The sequence below is a fragment of the Euprymna scolopes genome, chromosome 1 (assembly GCF_053919585.1).
Source record: "Euprymna scolopes isolate OS-2025 chromosome 1, ASM5391958v1, whole genome shotgun sequence".
Taxonomy (NCBI): Eukaryota; Metazoa; Mollusca; class Cephalopoda; order Sepiida; family Sepiolidae; genus Euprymna; species Euprymna scolopes.
In genome coordinates, this window is record NC_136482.1 from 99,385,086 (window position 1) to 99,403,664 (window position 18,579).

An 18,579-nucleotide genomic window follows, 5' to 3' on the forward strand; every position below is an offset into this window, starting at 1 on the left:
TATGCCATTTTAAGCATAATTCTTTCTTTAATTCCCACATAGATTGTTCTCATTCCATCAGACTTAACTATATAGAAGTATTAAGTAATTCGCAATTGTCTCCTTAGTATATCCTGTACTGAGGATTGTACCTTCTGCCTCCAGAAGACTATAACTTAGAACTGATACTTAGCACTTTTATCCATTGTACCACGATTAGAATAGAATGAGAATAGCATCTATGATGAGGACATATCTCATAATCTTATGAATACAGGTAAACAAAATAAGAATATTTGTTAAATGTATAACTTTATTACAGTCTGGAAAGGGAAAAAATGTATAAGTTTTCATTTATGAGCATTTCATGCAGTTAGATTTGAAAAAGAAATTATATGCTTTTTAGAACTTTATATTCATGTTTTAGTTCCTAAATGAAATGTGAAAACTTTAACCTTTTGATGTGGAAATTAATTATCTCTGTAGGTGGATGATCATTTCAGCATTATAATTATATTTTACACAAGACCCCTCCCCTTTCTAAAATGAAAAGATAAATAATATTTTGAAAAAATCTGATTGACTTTTTAAAACTTTTCTTTTATATTAGAGAAGATTGGAACATGGATTGAAGTCTACCTAGAAAACGAGAAGAGGTGGTTATGTAAGTATGTTCTGGAATTGTTTGGCTTTTCTTTCTTAATTATTGTATTTTATATTGTATTCTTCGCTATACTCCCTCTATTTAAGAGGTCACTGTACCCTATCATTTGCACTGATTCTTTTAGTTTCCTGGTTTTCCAGTGTTCTTCTGTCTATTACGTTAACCTTATTCTACAGCAGTTGGTGACCTTCCGTTTCTTTCTATACAGGATCGACCTTGCTTGATTTTTAGTGACTTTTCTTCACATCTGGGTTTACTTTCAACGACTGCAGCTTTCACTTTTATATTCCTTGCAACAACTGCATTGGATGCAATACATTTAGTCTTTAGTCCATGTTCTCTTCCATGAGAAGCCTAAATTTGGAAAGATGTTTTGAGGAGTCAAACTGGTACAGAATGCACCTTTGATCTTATTAAATACAGATATTTTGTATTTTCTGTGATAAGCTTATAACAGAGCAAACACACTGCTGCATTATTCTTTTTATTATCCTTCACTTATCAATTTCTTAAAAATAATGAAAAATGATCCAGTAGAATTTGAATTAGTTTTTGTATTTTGCTGAGCCGCCATTCATTATTACTTTGTTGAATGACTGACTTATCTCCCCTTGCTTTATGTGACTTTTGGCGGATTGGCAAGATACAAAAAGTAATTTTTATTTTTAATTAAATTTTTACTCAATAATTTTTCCTAATTTTTGGCAAGAATATTTATATTTGCGTAATATGTAAGTACATCAAAGAATTTTTACTTGGAATGCGATTTTCATATGTATAAGTGCCCAGAATTTTTCTGATGATTTATTAAATTTGGGAATAATTCATTTTGAAATGGGGAAAGTCTAAATTTTTTGCAAGGAACATTAGATTTTCTTCATTTACTTTTTTCTATTTTTTTCTCTAGTGATTAAACGATCTCTCTCTCTCTCTCAAATGGATGTGAACGGTGTTAAAGTAGGTACAAAGAAAGACATAAGAATATTAGGTTATAGTCAACTAACATACTTCCTAACTTCTGGGGTGACTGCTACTAGAGGGAGTGACAAATCAGTTCCTTTGCCTTTTTCTCACGTTTATATCTCCACTGTGCATGTACTTTTGTTTTTTTTATTATTATATTTTTCGATCATTTTTTTTTTTTATTTAATAATCTTTTCAACATTTTTTCAGTCTTATTTTAATTAAGAATTATTGAAAATCTTTTTATTTTTTTATTTTATTTTTTATTTTTTTAAAGAATTATTGAAAACACTTTTTAAAATCTTTTAAAACTATTTTAGGAATATTATGTATGGGATACGTTTTTTTTATGATGTTTGAAATTTTGTTATTTTGATTTCCATAATTTTATTTTTATACTTCCGTAAACTTATTTATTATATAAATTCAAATAAAATTATTGTTAAGATTTAAAAAAAAAAAAAGTATTTTTATAATTTCATAAACATGTTTCTTTATAAAATCATAATTTAATTTTTTGATTTTGTTAATAAAAGTGCAAATAAAGACTTTTTTTTTTCTATTTGTATTTGTTAATTTTTATTGTATATTTTTCAATAATGTCCTTGTTTTTATATTTTATTTCAATAAATTAATTCACTATAGAAATACTGAAGAACAATAAACGTGAAGGAACTGATTTGCTTTATCATTGCTTCCAGTAGCAGCCACGTCAGAAGTTAGGAAATACATTAGCTGACTATAAACGAATATTGTTTTCATTTTTTTTTTTTTTTTTTTTTTTTTTTTTGTCTCATGCTTGAGATAAGATGTTTTGTGAATGACGTCCAACTTTGCCTGTCTGTTGCCAGTTTGCTTGTGCCAGCTTCCAGGATCAAGTCTTCATCAACTGATCCCCTTTATGTCTTAAGTGGTCTACCACATGGTTTTATTTGGTTCATAATCAATGTGAGACATACTTAGAAGCATTTCAGACGACTTATGGCAGGTGATATGGCCATACCAGTTAAGACATTAGCAGCATATTTTCTCAGGGAGAATATTATACAGATACATTCGTGCTTCATATATTTATATATACAGATATATTTATAAATTTATAAAAGCGAAACAAATTGTAGAAATGAAATTGCAAGTAAATTTTTGTGGCACGATAGACCAGTGCATTTTGATTCTTAATTAAATGGTTGGTGATTAAACTTCATTCGAGGGGATGATTTTCCTAATTTATTAAAATAATTTAAAGAAAAAGAGAAACCTATTTTGGTCAGGACACAGAAGTCTTTATGCTCCTCTCAATCAGTCAATTCATCTGTAATTATCTCAGACATTTTTGTACAGATAAAGATATAATTCAAAGAAGTAATCTATTATATAAAGGAAAAATGGTTGTGTAAATAATGTGCGCATAATTAATTAAAACTGTTTAAAAACCTTATTTTGCAACATCATGACGTCATAAGCACTTGTGGCCGTGTTGGCTAAAGTGTTTGCCTGTAACTTTTTCCCTTCTTTCTCTTTTGCATTTCAAGTTTGAGCCCACCTGCAACGGCTCTTTTTTTATTGCAGGGGCACTCGCTATTTTGATAGAAAGAAAAGTTGTTTTGATTCATTCATTTATTAGGGGGAGCAGCACACGGGCAACAAAACTTGCTCAATATTTGGATGATAGTTTCTCTTCATATTCTTTCTGCCGAAATATCTGGTGGGGAGGTTGTCACATACTTCTTTTTTTATTGGGGACGATTCCGTTCTTTAATTTTTGAAATCGTTGTGGTGGGGGGGGATATTGAGGTAAGTGCTCAATATCCTTAGCATAGCAGCTGTATCCAAATTAAACTTCATGTCGGGCAACACCGGGTGTCCATGCTAGTCTATTATATAAAAGAGACCTGTGTGTGTTTGTATGTTTTAGTCTTGATTCCATTTGTTTTATATACATTTCGATGTTTTTTATGCCTTAACTTTTTGTTATAAACAACTGTAAAAATTATGATGTGAAATCGAATGAAATAAAGAGGGAAATACTAAATATATATTTTATTTTTTCTATTTCAGCCATTGATTGTATAAATATGGTCTTTGATGATTTGCCCCATTTTGAAAATTTAGATTCTTGGCCTCTCAGCTACGTTATCACTTTTGATAATGGTATGTATGTCTTTCGTAATGATTACATTTGTATTTTCATTTTTCTAAATATGACTTCTACAATTTGATATTTATCTTCATTTCTTCAGTATTATTGCTGCGCTTGACTTTCAACATTGTCATTCAATGAAGGATAGAGTAGTACAGAAAATAAATTATTCCCAATAATTATGTTACAGCAGAAAATAGTCCCTTTTTCGATTTAATATAACGAAAAGTTGGCTGGATTTGAAAAATTAGACTTAAATAGCATTTAAGCCTACAAATGTTTCTTCTGAATAGTCAATTTTCCATTGTTATGGTTATATCATGTTCCTATTTATTTGCTGTCCCATGAGGGTAAAGTTAGGTAGTAGGTCATTCTGTTGGTAGAATGCAATTCCTTAAAAAGGGACTCTCTGGATTGGAACAAAAATAAAAATTGTTACAATTTAAAAGGATTTCTCCTTCACTGACCAGGGACTGAAGAGACAAATTGTATCATCAAAATAGATACTATATGTTGTTCTGTGCTAGTTGTTATTATAATGATGTATTAAACTACAATTTATTTTAAAAATTAACCTAGTGTAGCCAATACAACTGCTTATATGAAACATTATTAAATAGCCACCTAAAGAAAAATTGGTGTCCATCAGTAATAAATAAAAAAAAAATAAAAAAACTTTATCGAAACTCTATTAAATTTAATATTTTTCTTTATACTTTTTTTTTTTCTTTTTTAAGTAAGGATACAATTTTTCACTTTATCATAGCATTGCAAATCCAGAAATTTGCCATGGAAAGAAATAGATATTAACTGAAAATTCAAAAGCCATGGTCAGATTGGTAAATCTGTGGAACCTCTGTTCCAACACTAATAACAACAGCACTGAAATGATCTTAGAAATAGTCAATGTTTATTGATTGAAATAATTAATAATGATTGGTAAATCCAATCAAAATATACAATCTTGATTGGGTATCGATATCAGACTTTAACCAATTGGAAAGAGTAGCCTTTGGGAGTCAAGCATCTTTCTGTTTCGGCTGCATAAGTAAGGATTCAAACACAGCTGCCAGTTAGACTCAACATGCAAAACAAACACTTGTCAGTCATAACACTACTATATAGACTTTTCACAAGCAAACTAGACGTGGCTGCTTGGCTACTAGCATTTCAGCCAACAACACAATCAAAGTCATAGACTAATAGTCTATGACTGTGATAGGAAAATATTATACGCAGTCTCACTCGCACACATACAGACAAAAGAACACTTTTTTTATATTAGTCCATAACTCCCACAGCCCTAAGAAACAATAAAAATAAAAAAAACTTTATGATGTACATATGTTACAGAAGGAAAATATTATACATCAAAAATCACGTAAATTAGTTTTATTTTTGTATTAAAAAAAAATCATTTTTTAGCAAATTTGAAATTTTTCAATGCCTCCCTTTTAAAAATGACTTTGTAAAAGTTCCAATTATTTGTAATTATCTCCCTTGCTCTGCAAAATGGTGTTGAGATTGTCACTTGTTTAGCCATAAATTTTTATTTATTTATTTAAAAAAAATTTTCTTTTTTGAGTTACTTGATCAATTTATGTGATTATTTCTGTACAATAATTTTTCTGTCACGGGAACATACACGATAAAGATTTTTTTTTATTTTTGGGTGTAGCCACATGTGGCCCCACTGTCAGGCAGCCAACTCCAAATAGTGTGTGCCGTGGAATTTTCATTCATCTTATGTTTATATGGCCGTATCGTCATTTTCTCACTGAACGTCAATAGGGACGTACACTGGTCCACAAGTAATAAAATAAAATAAAAAAAAAAAGCATAGAAAAAATACAGGCACCAATTCTTCACATATATATATTGATGGGAATCTAAGTGTGTGTGTGTGTGTGTGTGTGTGTGTGTGTGTGTGTGTGTGTGAAACTGCCCTCTACACACTGAGGTCCACAGTTATATCTACTGTTGAGGTCGTGTGCGTTTATCAGTTCATCTCCCTCGAAGAACTTCCGAGCAAACAACTGCTCTTGGCTGTATTTAAAATCTAACTATTCACCAGAGTTCCGGTTTCAACTAAGTAAATGTCGACTGACCCCCCCCCCCCTCCATTTGTCAAGTGTTGTTTCTATTGTTCAATCCTTAGTCCATTGTTCAGTCCATTTGTTATTGCCATTCGTCACACTCTGATTTAAACCTTCCCTTATTTCTCTTTGTCTGTGTTAACAAATTCTTATCCATTATCTATTGATGAGTCCTTTTATTACTCGCTAAACTTACTTCCTTTTCTTTTGTCATTTATCCTTTGTTTTTTTTCGTACCTCTCTAGCACTCAATGACCTCAGTCAAGCATAGTGTCTCATGGGTTTTTGTTTTTTTGATGAAAGGAGGGGAGTTTCAACTTGAACCCACTTTTTTCATCTAGACCCTTTGACCTCTTAACTCTTTTCTTAACTCTTTATTTTTTATTGTTCTATCAAGACATAAATAAAGTTGATATATTGTGATTACATTTGACTTTGGTTCTTTCCACAACGCCTCCTTACAAAGAGTATACAGGGTCTGCACAATTAATATTCATTTCAATAGAAATGACAGTAGTAGTATAAATGTAAAATTAAAAAATCAATCCTGATTTGGTTCCTTAGAGGAAGATGTCTGATTACAAAAAAACAAAAAAGAAAAAAAGACTTCTTGCGATCATAAGAAAATACATATACATTTGATAATGCAAACTGATAGATTTTCAAAAATGATCTTGTTTTATGGAAATTTGGTATTAATTAATAAGTAATAATTAATATAATAAATATAGTGTTTCTATTTACTTGCTTTTCAACAAAAGATAGTTAAACACAGGCTAATTTCTAGTGTAGAGAAAACTCAGCTTCGCAAAAATCACTCTGGATGGGAGCAAAAATAAAAATTTCCTCAGCCTAGAAGGAATTTTCCTTCAGTGACTGAGGACAGAATAGCCTAAGTCTATCATTAGAACAGATACTACACTTTGTTCTTATCGAAAAGGCCAATTTATTTAGTCAAATAAAAAAATTACAAAATTTTCAGTCAACTTAGGAGTTATACCCTGCATGATTTTGGGGGAAGGGTCGAGTTTTTTTTGTTTTTTTTAACAACAAAATCTTTTGCTTACTCTTAGCTAGATTCTTTCATCAAAATACCACATTCACTCCATAGCTTTAAACCTACTTACAAGATTCAGAATGGTTTCAATTATTTTTTTTTTTTTTAGTTTATAAATGAATGCAAGAGTGGTGATGTAGAGTGGGAAAATTTCTAAACACCCAAAAAGAATTAAAAATAAAGAACTAAATACGAGAGGTGTGCAATAAGTAATGCCCCTGACCCACTTCCAGTTATCTGATCTGGCTGAAATTTTGCATGAGCAATGATTTATATCTCTACGGGTTATGTGGCAAATTACAGCTCTGAACTAATTGTGTTTTCTGTTTTACAGGTGTTTGAACTGAGTCAGGTGTGAAATGGAGCCTGTTGAATGTCGAGCAGTACTCCAGTTTTTGTATTTGAAAGGACACACACCACAGGAGACTTTTGATGAAATGAAAGAAACTTATGGTGATAATGCCCCATCATATGACCTTGTAAAACGCTGGCATCGTGAATTCAAACATGGCTGGAAGTCTGTGGAAACAGCTCCCAGACCTGGTCGCTCCCCCCCCTTCTCCCATTGATGAGGCATCTGTCCGTCAAGTTAAGGCTGCCATTTTGGAAGAACGGCGCATCACTATTCGCCAAATAGCCCATGATGTCAAGATTAGTACAGGGTCTGTGGAAACTATCATTCATGACCAATTGCATATGCATAAGGTATCTGCTAGATGGATTCCCAGGTTGCTCACACCATTCCAGAAGCGAGAACGCGTCAAGTGCTCGAGGATGAATTTGGAGATGTGCCAAGAAGATGTCAAAGTTTTTCAAAAGACTGATTACACAAGATGAAACCTGGGTCCATCACTATGATCCAGAGACCAAAGCCCAGTAAATGCTGTGGAAGCACTTGGACTCACCACCTCCAAAGAAGGCAAGGGTGTAGCCCTCCGCTGGCAAGGTCATGCTCCCAGTCTTCTGGGACCAGGACAGAGTAGTGATGACAGATTTTCTGGCAAAGGGTACCACAATTACAGGAGCCTATTATGCTTCACTTTTGAAGAAATTAAGGGGAGCTATCAAAATCAAGAGGTGGGGCAAGATCAGCAAAGGTACCCTCCTCCTGCAGGACAACGCTCTTCCACAACTCGCATATCGCCAGATCAGAAGCATGGGCGTGTGGTTATGAAATCCTTTCCCATCCTCCCTACTCTCCTGATATTGCACCCTCTGACTTTCACCTCTTCCCAGCCATGAAGTTGTTTTTAAAAGGAAAGCGTTTCCCAGATGATGCAGCCTTGATTTCTGGAGTCACGTCGTGGTTGGAGGACCAACCTTGGGTGTTCTACAAAAACGGTCTCCAGAGCTGCATCAAACGATGGTAGAAATGCATAACTGTGGGTGGTTCATATGTAGAGAAAGACTAATAACTGTGCCAAGTTTCGTTGCTCTACTGCTATAGGAAGTGGGTCAGGGGCATTACTTATTGCACACCCCTCGTAAAATGCTGATGAGGCAGATTAGATTAGTTTCCCAATCCTTTGGTAAGTACCAGGTTGTCCATTGATTTCCGGGTCAACTGAAAACAAGCAAAAGTCTAAGGAAGAAATTAATGCATATTGTTATTTGTAGTAATAATGATATATTTATTATAGGCATTAATTAATGTAATTTTTCTTTTTTTCTTCAGATGGTTATCTCAAAGATGTGACACCTCGATATTCTACGCAGTGGATGTTGAAAACTAGGAAGTTGCGAGTCCAGGAAGAATGGTGGGAGAAAACTATGAAAGTTTATTTGAATCAAGATGAAGATAATAAAATAGAAGATACTCAAATACAAGGTGTGTGTGTGCGTGCATTTTGCTTTGAACATCTTATTAGCTCCATTTATTCAACCAAGTGTAGTTCTGCTGGCCTATGAAAGGAATGCATTTAGCATGACACCATATCTGATATCGGTGAAGCATACCATATTTTTTAAAATGTTAACATGTATCTTTAAATTGACTTGTTCTCAGAATAGAAATTATTTTTCTATTTTAAAAAAAAAAAAATCTGTAATATACCTTTCAGAATAATTTCCTTGTTTATTTGCGTAAATTCCAGATTTGTTATTGACGTTTAAAAGAAGATATATCTTTTATTGAAATCTAACATGGCAATGCAAAACATTATCCACATTTGTCTTGAATTCAATCATTTTTGAGAGTAGGTACCTATAAGCACTACAATAAATAATTTTTACATTTATATTTTTAAAGATTTCTTTACATATCTCCAATTTTATTTTTCATTCTATATACTAAACTTTCTAGCAGTTTGAGGAACATTCATTCATCACTGAAGGGTTGTTTACTGATCATTTGCTATTCAACAAAATACATGTAAGATGTAATTTAAGAAAAATCAGGTGTCTGCATAAAAAAATCTAATAAAAATCTGAGTGTGAATTCTATTTTGAATAACTCATGATTTTGTATATATATATAATTTTCACTGAAGCATATAACAGCATCTAGATTTTAAAGAAACAGTAACCAAAAACTGCCCGAAGACGACTGATGAAAGAAACTCAGTTGAAAGTAAATGTAAAAAACAACCAAAAGAAAAAACAGATGGATGGAGACGACTATGGAACTTTCTAGCAGATTTGACTGAGAAATAAGAACAACAATTCGAAAAATTGAAAAACTACAAAAAAAGCTCATTAAGCAAAAACATTCCATGCTGTTTAACAATACTTGTCTGAATAAATTATATATATATATAAATGGAAATAGCCTGGGTGATCCGCTCCTAGGTAATTTTATTGCAAATAGGTTACCATGTACCGCTATGTATAATTTCAATGTTTTTATTACAATAATAATTAATATTGCCTAATGTGTTAAATATTGTTTTACTTAAAATGGTTTTAGTCATTTTTTAGGAATAATTCTCAAACTCATTTTCTTATGAATAATCTCTATATAAATAAAATGAACTCATTTTTTCCACGTCTGATTTTGACCTTAATAGGATTAAAAATCAAGATATTTCATGCAAATATAATATGCACAAACGGCAGAACAATATCTGAGGTGTGTTATAGGCTTATTATTTCTCAAATTCCTTGATAATCTTAGATTTCTATACTTTTTCTGCTGAGAAGTCACGGCCAAAATCGGTTAAGATCAATGGAAGTGGTAAAATATTTTCTCTCTCATAAATTCCTCCTCCCCCTGCCACCACTTAACACGATTTGGGGATCGTTCACAAGGAACAGTTGAGAAGAGAACACCGGTTTGGCTTCGTAGTTCTTTCATGTGAAGTTATTTAAAATCACTAAACTAAGCTGCAGTGCTCTGTGGCGTAGTGGTTAGCGTGCTGGACAATTCACATTATATTTTCACGTTCGCGCCGACCTACCGTAGTCGTTTTTTTTTTTTTTTTTTTTCCTAAACAACTGGAATGGACTTTTCTTGGTGGCCGAACTGTTAACGTTGCAGATGTTTTTTTTTTTTTTTTTTTTTTTTTTTTTTTCACACTTTATTTTCCTACTTTTACTCATGACTCCGGGTTTGATCCTTCCTACTTACCTACCATAACATTTTTTTAAAACTCCCCCCCCCCGTCCCAGAAACAAACACTCGGGCAACGCCGGGTACCCCCGCTAGTTAACAATAAACTAGTAAATTACTAATACTTCATTAATCAAAGATTTTTACAGATATTTTCATTATTTTATACAAAATTCTTTACTATTTATCACTTATCAAGTAAATATAAGCTTTTTCTTGTTTTTTATAGACTTTATTTTTAAGATTTTATGAATATGAATATAGTTTTAATTTTTTTTCTTGTTTTCATTAATTTTTTTTTTTTTATCAGATGAACTCCTTAAACAGCCTCTTCCTAAAGCGATATCAGAATATAAAAATCATCCTTTGTAAGTATTGTACTCTTTTTGTTTTGATTTTATTTTTCTTTTATCAAATTTAAAACAGCAATTATATTATATTTTGTGTATTCAGCAGAGTTGGTTGCAGAGTTTCATAAATTCTTTACATTTTAACTAGTTGTATCACCTCAATGAAAAATTATTGAATAGCAGAAGGGAAATGGGTCTTTTGATGTTTAAAGCAAACTTCATGATAAAAAGAAATACTCTTGAATTTTTTTAATTAGCTTAATATTGGTTATATATATTATTAAATATATCATTCCTTAGTTTTAATATTGGTTAATAATCAAATTTTAATAAAGTATTTACTTTAAAATGGATGACTTCATAAAGGATTAACGGGAGGTTTTTGCATCATGTTAAGCTTAATATGTTTTACATCTGGATATGTGTTGGATAGCTTTTAGAAATTAATCTCAAAACTAATTTATCCTTAGACCCCCCCCCCCCAACAAAACCAAGAAAATCGCCCCCCCCCCCTTGAAACTCTCCTTCCAAAATATCCCATATTAAAACAAACCTTCATGATGTAAAATCCTTCTTCTACATAAAATCTCCAGTTATCAGAGCACTATACGAAATTAACCTAAACTCTTCAATCCCCAGTTATTTTGATATGACAAGGTATCTCCCACTTTGCTGTCAAGACTCAGATAAACATATACAGTCTTAACTTGAAAACTAACCTAGAATCAAAAAATCAGGCTTACATGTTCTTTCAACTAATCATACAACATAATGTTAGCTACCTATGTTTTCTCTATCATTGTCCCTTCGACCCAAGATTGTATCTTAAATGACTGTCTTGGATAGTATCGATACGGTACTTTCCTTGGATTTAAGTGCTCAAATACATGTTCTGAGACTTTGATATTCATCATGGTGATTGATGTAGCTTCTGGAGCGCCACAGACCCAAATCTTAATAATGGGTTACAGTCAACTAATTTACTTCCTAACTTTTGACATAGCGTTACCAGAAGCAGTGACAAATCAAATTAGTTCCTTCACTTTTATTGTTCTTCAGTATTCCTATTGCAAAGAGATTTATTGAAATAAAATATAAGAAAAGGACATTATTGAAAAGTACACAATAAAAATTAATAAAATTATACAGATAAAAACAACACAATTAGTCTTTATTTGCATTTTTAATAACAGAATTAAAAAAATAAAAGTATTTAATTTATTTGAAATTTTATAAGAAATATGTTTATGAAATTATAAAAATTAAAAGGAAAGATTGGAAAAATGTAACAAAGAGAGTACATACACAGAGGAGATATAGGCATGAGAGAAAAAAGTAAAGGAACTGATGATTTGCTTTGTCACCACTTCTGATAGTGCTATGCCAGAAATTAGCTGACTATAACCTAATATGTAGCTTCTTAATTTCTCAGTCCCTTACACAAACTGTCAGCTTTCCAAACCGCTTCTTAGATCATGAAGACCAGCATGTTTTGCTTCTCAACTTGTTCCTGACAATACTAGCCAAGCATACTTGGAAATGCTGATGGCCAATATCATTATAAACTTCTGATCCTAATCAAAAATGCTGTTACTCTAAACAAATAGATACTATGAACATGCTGATTAAGAATTTTTCAGATCTTATCAGAGATGCATCTCATGACAAAATTTTTTCTTTCCCTGCTGAGATATCTGAATGGGTCAAATTAGGTTTAGAAATATTTGATCTAACATGGAAATTTCAAAGCTCCATTCTAGTGCTTCACATTAATATGTATAGCTGCCATTACACATAGGCAGCAAGCATTCTGCTGAAAATACAGGGTAGAACAATAAAATTGTCGCCCTAAAGAAAACAACACTACAGCTTTATTTTAAATCTTTTACTGAAAAAAATCAATTCAGGTAAATTGATTATGTAGTAGAGCTGACATCTATTCAATGTAGCCATTTTCAGCCTCAATCACCGCCTCAATACACGTCAGAAACTGGGTACATGCCTTTTCCACAAGCACTGGCGGGAGCTTGGTGAATGGCGGTGATCAGGTTCGCTTTGGTGTTGTGGGAGGTCATGTTGGTGATGTTCTTGAAATATGAACAAATGAAGTAGTCTTGCAGGTTGAGGTCTGGGGAGCAAGTGGGCTAGTGAGAGAAGAGTACAAAGTCATAGCACTCCTTCTGAAGCCAAGCCTGGGTCTCTTTGGATTTGTGGTCTGGCGCCAAGTCCTGCTGTCACACCCAGCGTCTGCCAGCAGCCACCTAATCCACCAGGAGATCACCACACTTCTCAGTACATCCAGGATCTCTTTGGTATTGACTTTCAAGCCGACTTCGAAAATCGAAGCCATCACTTGAAACTACACCAAAGACCATAACCGTGGCCGGAAACTTTGTTTTTATCACCCTGGGCATGTCCCTCAAGCATTGAACCATCCAGATTTGCATTTTGAGGGTGCTGGCAATGGTGCTGTTGTCATAACTTGGATCACTAAAGAGCATGAGTTATACAGCGGCATATCTCCAATCTCACTCGTTGAACATTGTGTCACTTTCAGACATGATAGAAGGCTCATATCGGTCTTGGGATTTGTACACAACTGACCAACTATTAGATGGTCTGCAATAATAAAAAAAAAACTGGTTTTCATCAAATGGAAATGGAATCATGTCATCTGTTCTAGGGCTACAATTTTATTGTTCCACCCTGTAGGCAAAAGTATCAAGATACCACTTTGAGAGTACACTGAGATGACTAAGAATTGCATTAAATCACAGAAACTAGGGACTTGTGATTTCTAGAAAATCTATAATAGCATTTTGAACAATCAATTCCCTTTCTATCCAATAACTATGAAATTGCTTCCACAGCAATAGATAAGCATAAGTAGTTTGCTCAAAACTCTACTTTGAACTCCTCAAACCATCCTAACCCATAAAAAATGTAACCACCCTATCTCATAAAAAAAATCCTTGACACCTCCAAACCATGAGGACCCAATCTTCCCTGCTATATTTGTAAAGAAATGCTCAGCTAAGCTGGCTCCTATCTTCTCTAAATGCTATAATAAATGCCTTGCACAATCATGCTTCCCTGATAGCTGGAAAATTGCTTCTGTGATACTAGTATTATCGCCCCATAAGTTTCCTCGTGTTCTTTTCTAAAATCTTTGAATTCTTAATGTAGCGATAGTTCAACACCTAAAAAAAAAAATACTAAACTTAAATCTGACCAAGAGTATGGATTCATTCCATCTTGTTGTACTACCTATATCCTAATGGTCATCTCTGAATGTATATACCACACCACTGTGAGGCTTGGGTAGTAGTAACACTAGATATCTCCAAAGCATTTGACAAAGTCTGTCATGAAGGTTTTCTCATGAAAATTAACTTGTACAATATTACTGGAAAAATATTTACTATAATCAGATCTTTCCTTGTTAAAAAAGAGGTTTATATGAGAATATTGATTTTTCTCACAAAGGCCCGTCCTAGCATGACTTTTCTATTAAATGACGTACATTTTTTTTTTTTTTTTTTTTTTTCAAACAAAGAAAATATCTCTTAGGTAGTCAAATTTCAACCAGAAATATTTTCAGTTCTCTGTGCACCCTGCTCCCCCAAATCTCATCCTTTGGCCAAGCATCTATCACCTGCAACAACTGCCATTCAGATGCACCAACAAAACATGCTGTGCAGTGCATGTTTACACTTATAATGCAATTGCCTTAATTGATAGAAGACAAAAGTAATTCTAAACAAAGAATTTATATTTATATATTATTTTCATTCAAAGAGCCTAACAATAAGAAAAAAAATAGATCAAGTGATATATGTTAAAAAATAATTTTCATTCACAATTTTCTTCAATGAACTTGTATTACATTTTATAAATCTGTTTTATTAAAGATAAAAATCTTAAAATTAAACTAAAAATGTTATCAGCATTTCTTATTTATTTCTCTTTTTGGTTTGGTAAGGCTTTTTTTAGAGATGGAATAGTGGTTCAACATTAGATTATCAAAATTTATGGGGACGTGGGAGTGTTTATAGCCTTGAATATAGGGAGCAATTAGCCTTGCTCAATACATAAAAATTGTGTTTTTTTTTTGTTTTTTTTTTTAATTTTTCAGATAACAAATTGTTTTGTTTCATTTTTATGTTTCATGTTTTAGGTATATTCTTAAACGACATCTTTTGAAGTTTGAAGCAATTTATCCAAATTCAGCTGTGCCTTTAGGTTACATAAGAAATGAACCTGTTTATGCGAGAGAATGTGTTCATCAGGTAAATAAACTTCTACATTTCTTTTGATTTTAACAGCATTTTTGTTTTTATCATAACATATCTTTTCGTTTTTGTTTTAGAAGGAAAGTGTAGTATCTGTTCTGATACCGTACTTAGTCTATTCTGTCATCTGTTAGAAAAGGAGAAATCTATCTAGAATGGCAATTAAAATCCGTTGTCTTAATCCAAAATACTCCTTTTTAAGAAGTTGGATTTTCCCTATAGTAAAAACCCGATCTTGTTTCTAATTCTACTCTTGTGGAGAGATAAGTAAATAGGGACTTAATATTAGTTTAAACATTCAGTGACACATAGTATATGTCATATAAATATAATCACATTGACACACTGGTTCTCGTTAGATCAGTGAAGTTAAGAAACATTGAGTCTGGTCAATATCAGATGGATGACCATTTGAGAATACCTGGGGCTGTATGTGGGAGGATTGCAACAGTTCCCTATAAAAACTAATGTCGGTAAAATCAATTCTCTTGACCAGACATGTGACTGTGGATTGCTTTTGAATTCAATATTCCCTATAGATGTAGATGGCAGATGTCACACAATTACAGGTTATATGGTACCAATTTCATGGAGAACTTTGACTTAGTACATGTCATCTAAGTAAAATGTTCAATGCCTGATGCTTTAGAGGGAGTCGTACATTTGATCCTTGAAAGTTGAGTATGAATAGCTGTTCTTTTTTTCAAAAGTAACACATCAGAAGGGAACATACCAGATCATGCTAGAGATGAGCATGTTCTGTTCATTAAATAAGGAATTAAAGGCATGTCAGAAGGAAAAAACAGAAGATAGATGCAAGGCTATGACTTTAATGTGATCCACAAATTTGCTAATACCATCTTGTGATAACTTCTTCCTTGCCATTTTTCTTTGACCTTGGCTTGTAGACATCTCATGGCCAAATCGTTATTAATATCTATTTTATAAAGGGCAATTGTCTAGGTGTTTGTATATCCAGCTAAAACTTCCTAAATATACAAATCCCAACAAAGTAGTTTTTTTTTTTAATGTAATGGGAAAATAATATCTAAAATTTAGAAAAAGATTTATTACTTGTGGGTAAAATGGCTATTTACATCATTTAATGTTATCAAAAAGTAAGCACTATTTTTAATGTTATTAATACAGCCCAGGAAACGAGTCAGCATTTTGTCAATTGCAAGATACAACTCCAGATTTAATTTATCGTTTCGTAACTATTGTCATTTCTCTACAAAGTAAGAGTGTAGGAGAAAGTTTTTTTTAGTAATGCTCTGGAGGCACCCTTAAGTTATTTAGCATTTTCAGTAGCACTATGGAGAACTCCTGAATTTTATTTTTTCACTGCTCATTTAAAAACAAAGAATGTTTCTTCTAGAGAGAGAAACTTTACACTATTTAGTTTTAAGTCTTCAAGCAATGTTGGATAGTCATGTTAGTATTACATAAAAAGCAAACGTGTGTGTGTCCAGCTATATGTCAAAATTTACAAAACAAACACCCACAAAGTTATATTCTTGATTAGCATTGCTCTGGATGAATTATATCTAAATTAAAAAAATATATATTCATTCTTTTGGGCCACGTTTTGTAATAACAAAGATCATCCAACTGAAAAATTAGTTTATACAGTAGTTGGTTTGTTCTTTGCTCTTTTTGATATTTAGGCAAATATTTAAACTTATTTGCTGGTGGATGAACAAACAATCCCAATTCATACTGATGGAAATTGTACGCATCAATAAGTAGCCGTATTCTTTATTAGTACTTAATCATACAATAATTAGAAAAAAAAATGACCCCATTTCTTTATTTTTCTTTCTAATCTCTTATACATTTATATTTTACAGTTGCATGCACGAGAAACCTGGATGAAAGAAGGAAGAAATGTCAAGGTATTATGCTTTATTCATAAAGTTTTACTTTTTAGATATAAAAATTAAATCTAAAGAGATAATTTAATTCTAATTAAGTTCAAAATGATATTCTCTTCAAAATTTTGTAATTCATATCCTATAAGTATTTCATCTAGAAATGAGTGCATGAATTAAAAAAAAAAAAAGCCATTAAATTTACTTCATCTAAATTTTTGTAATTTGTCTGTTCACATGCAAATTAGAAACATAATTGGTTGACAAAAAAAAAATATTCAGAATACACATTACAAGGCAGTATTTTTTACTATGTCAACACCTGAGTTTGAAATTCATACAAATCTAACAACTTTTTTTTAAATGATACATATTTTATAAATTTAAAGAAATTAGCATAAATATTTTTTTCATTTTAAACTAAGTGTCCTTTGTTAATAATCTGTAGAAGTAGGCATAAACCATATTCAGCATTAGTTCAAAGCAAATTATTTTTGCTTAAAAACACTTTTTTTTTCCAATAAAAACAATATGTAAATAAATCTATCACAGTTACTTACTCTCATGCAAATACTAAATAACATTTTTTTCCACAAAATTTCACACATATTTTTTACATACTAGCTTAAAAAACGATGAAAGCTAGATAAAGTTGGAAATTGACATACCCAGGTAATGTACCAGCACTTCTCAAGCTAGTAATCATTTTCTTCCTGCGATTCTGTTTTGCTTTAAACTGTGTGAAATAAATAATAGCCATTAATGAATAATTTATTTCTTTAATTCAAATTTTTAATTTAAGTATTGTTACAAATATGTGAAAAAAATATATAATTTGAGACAATAATTACTTTTAATATTATAAAAAAAAAAAGTCGAGAGAGAAAATTCTGTTTTATCGCGCTTTATATTGTCGTCTGCTCTCAGTGAATTTGTAAACATCCGGAAAAAGAGAGAGAGAACATACGAAAATACAGCGAGGGGACACCTATAAACTGTAAAGAAAGAGAGAGGGGGAGAGAGAAGATATGAAACTAGAGAGAGGGAAAGCTGCAGGCATCCGCCTCGCGTGTTATTGAGCGAGTGACGCGAGAGAGATGCAGGTACATACAGTGAGAGAGGGGGCGCCAAAGAGAGAGAGAAAGGTTTACCATTAGAGAGAGGAAAAGGAGCGACGCAGAGTGGCGAGACAGTTACGATATAGCAGCCAAGGAGGAGGGTCAGGAAAGCAGCATTGTTGGCGATGGTGACGACGTTTGTGGTGCTGACGACGGCGAAGAAATGAACAATGTATTTTGACGACAGAGAAAACGAAAAAAGGCGATAATGAGGAATGACGATGTATCCAATGGACGAAGGAATGAAATTGTTTCAAAAGAAAGGAATGCGACAGAAATATTTAAAACCCGGCGCTGAGTGAGTCGATTGTTTATTTTTCTCTCTCTATATCTGTCTCTCATATATGAAAACAACTACAAAAACAAAAACACAAAAAGGATATCCTTTCATTTTGGAGTTAAAAGCAGACGACAGGGTGTGAACTGTTTATTTCTTTTGCGCAGAAATTCTCTCTCGAATCTATTTCAAGTTTGTTTGTTCATCCAGTTACACATTCTCTTT

At 32.3% G+C, this 18,579-nt stretch overlaps 1 protein-coding gene and 1 long non-coding RNA gene across 2 annotated transcripts in view; one reads left to right on the top strand and one right to left on the bottom strand.

Moving 5' to 3' along the window:
* Positions 1-18,579, top strand: part of LOC145258349 (DNA repair protein complementing XP-C cells homolog) — a 63,319-nt gene that overhangs the window by 21,850 nt on the left and 22,890 nt on the right. The window contains exons 10-15 of the mRNA XM_080116596.1: positions 590-643; positions 3,665-3,757; positions 8,575-8,727; positions 10,757-10,814; positions 14,974-15,085; positions 16,939-16,983. Coding sequence (XP_079972722.1) covers positions 590-643; positions 3,665-3,757; positions 8,575-8,727; positions 10,757-10,814; positions 14,974-15,085; positions 16,939-16,983 — 515 coding nt within the window. The remainder of the gene's footprint in view (positions 1-589; positions 644-3,664; positions 3,758-8,574; positions 8,728-10,756; positions 10,815-14,973; positions 15,086-16,938; positions 16,984-18,579) is intronic.
* LOC145259054 (uncharacterized) overlaps positions 1-18,579 on the bottom strand; it is a 66,891-nt gene that overhangs the window by 12,582 nt on the left and 35,730 nt on the right. The window contains exon 2 of the long non-coding RNA XR_013864117.1: positions 17,628-17,695. This is a non-coding gene — a long non-coding RNA (uncharacterized LOC145259054). The remainder of the gene's footprint in view (positions 1-17,627; positions 17,696-18,579) is intronic.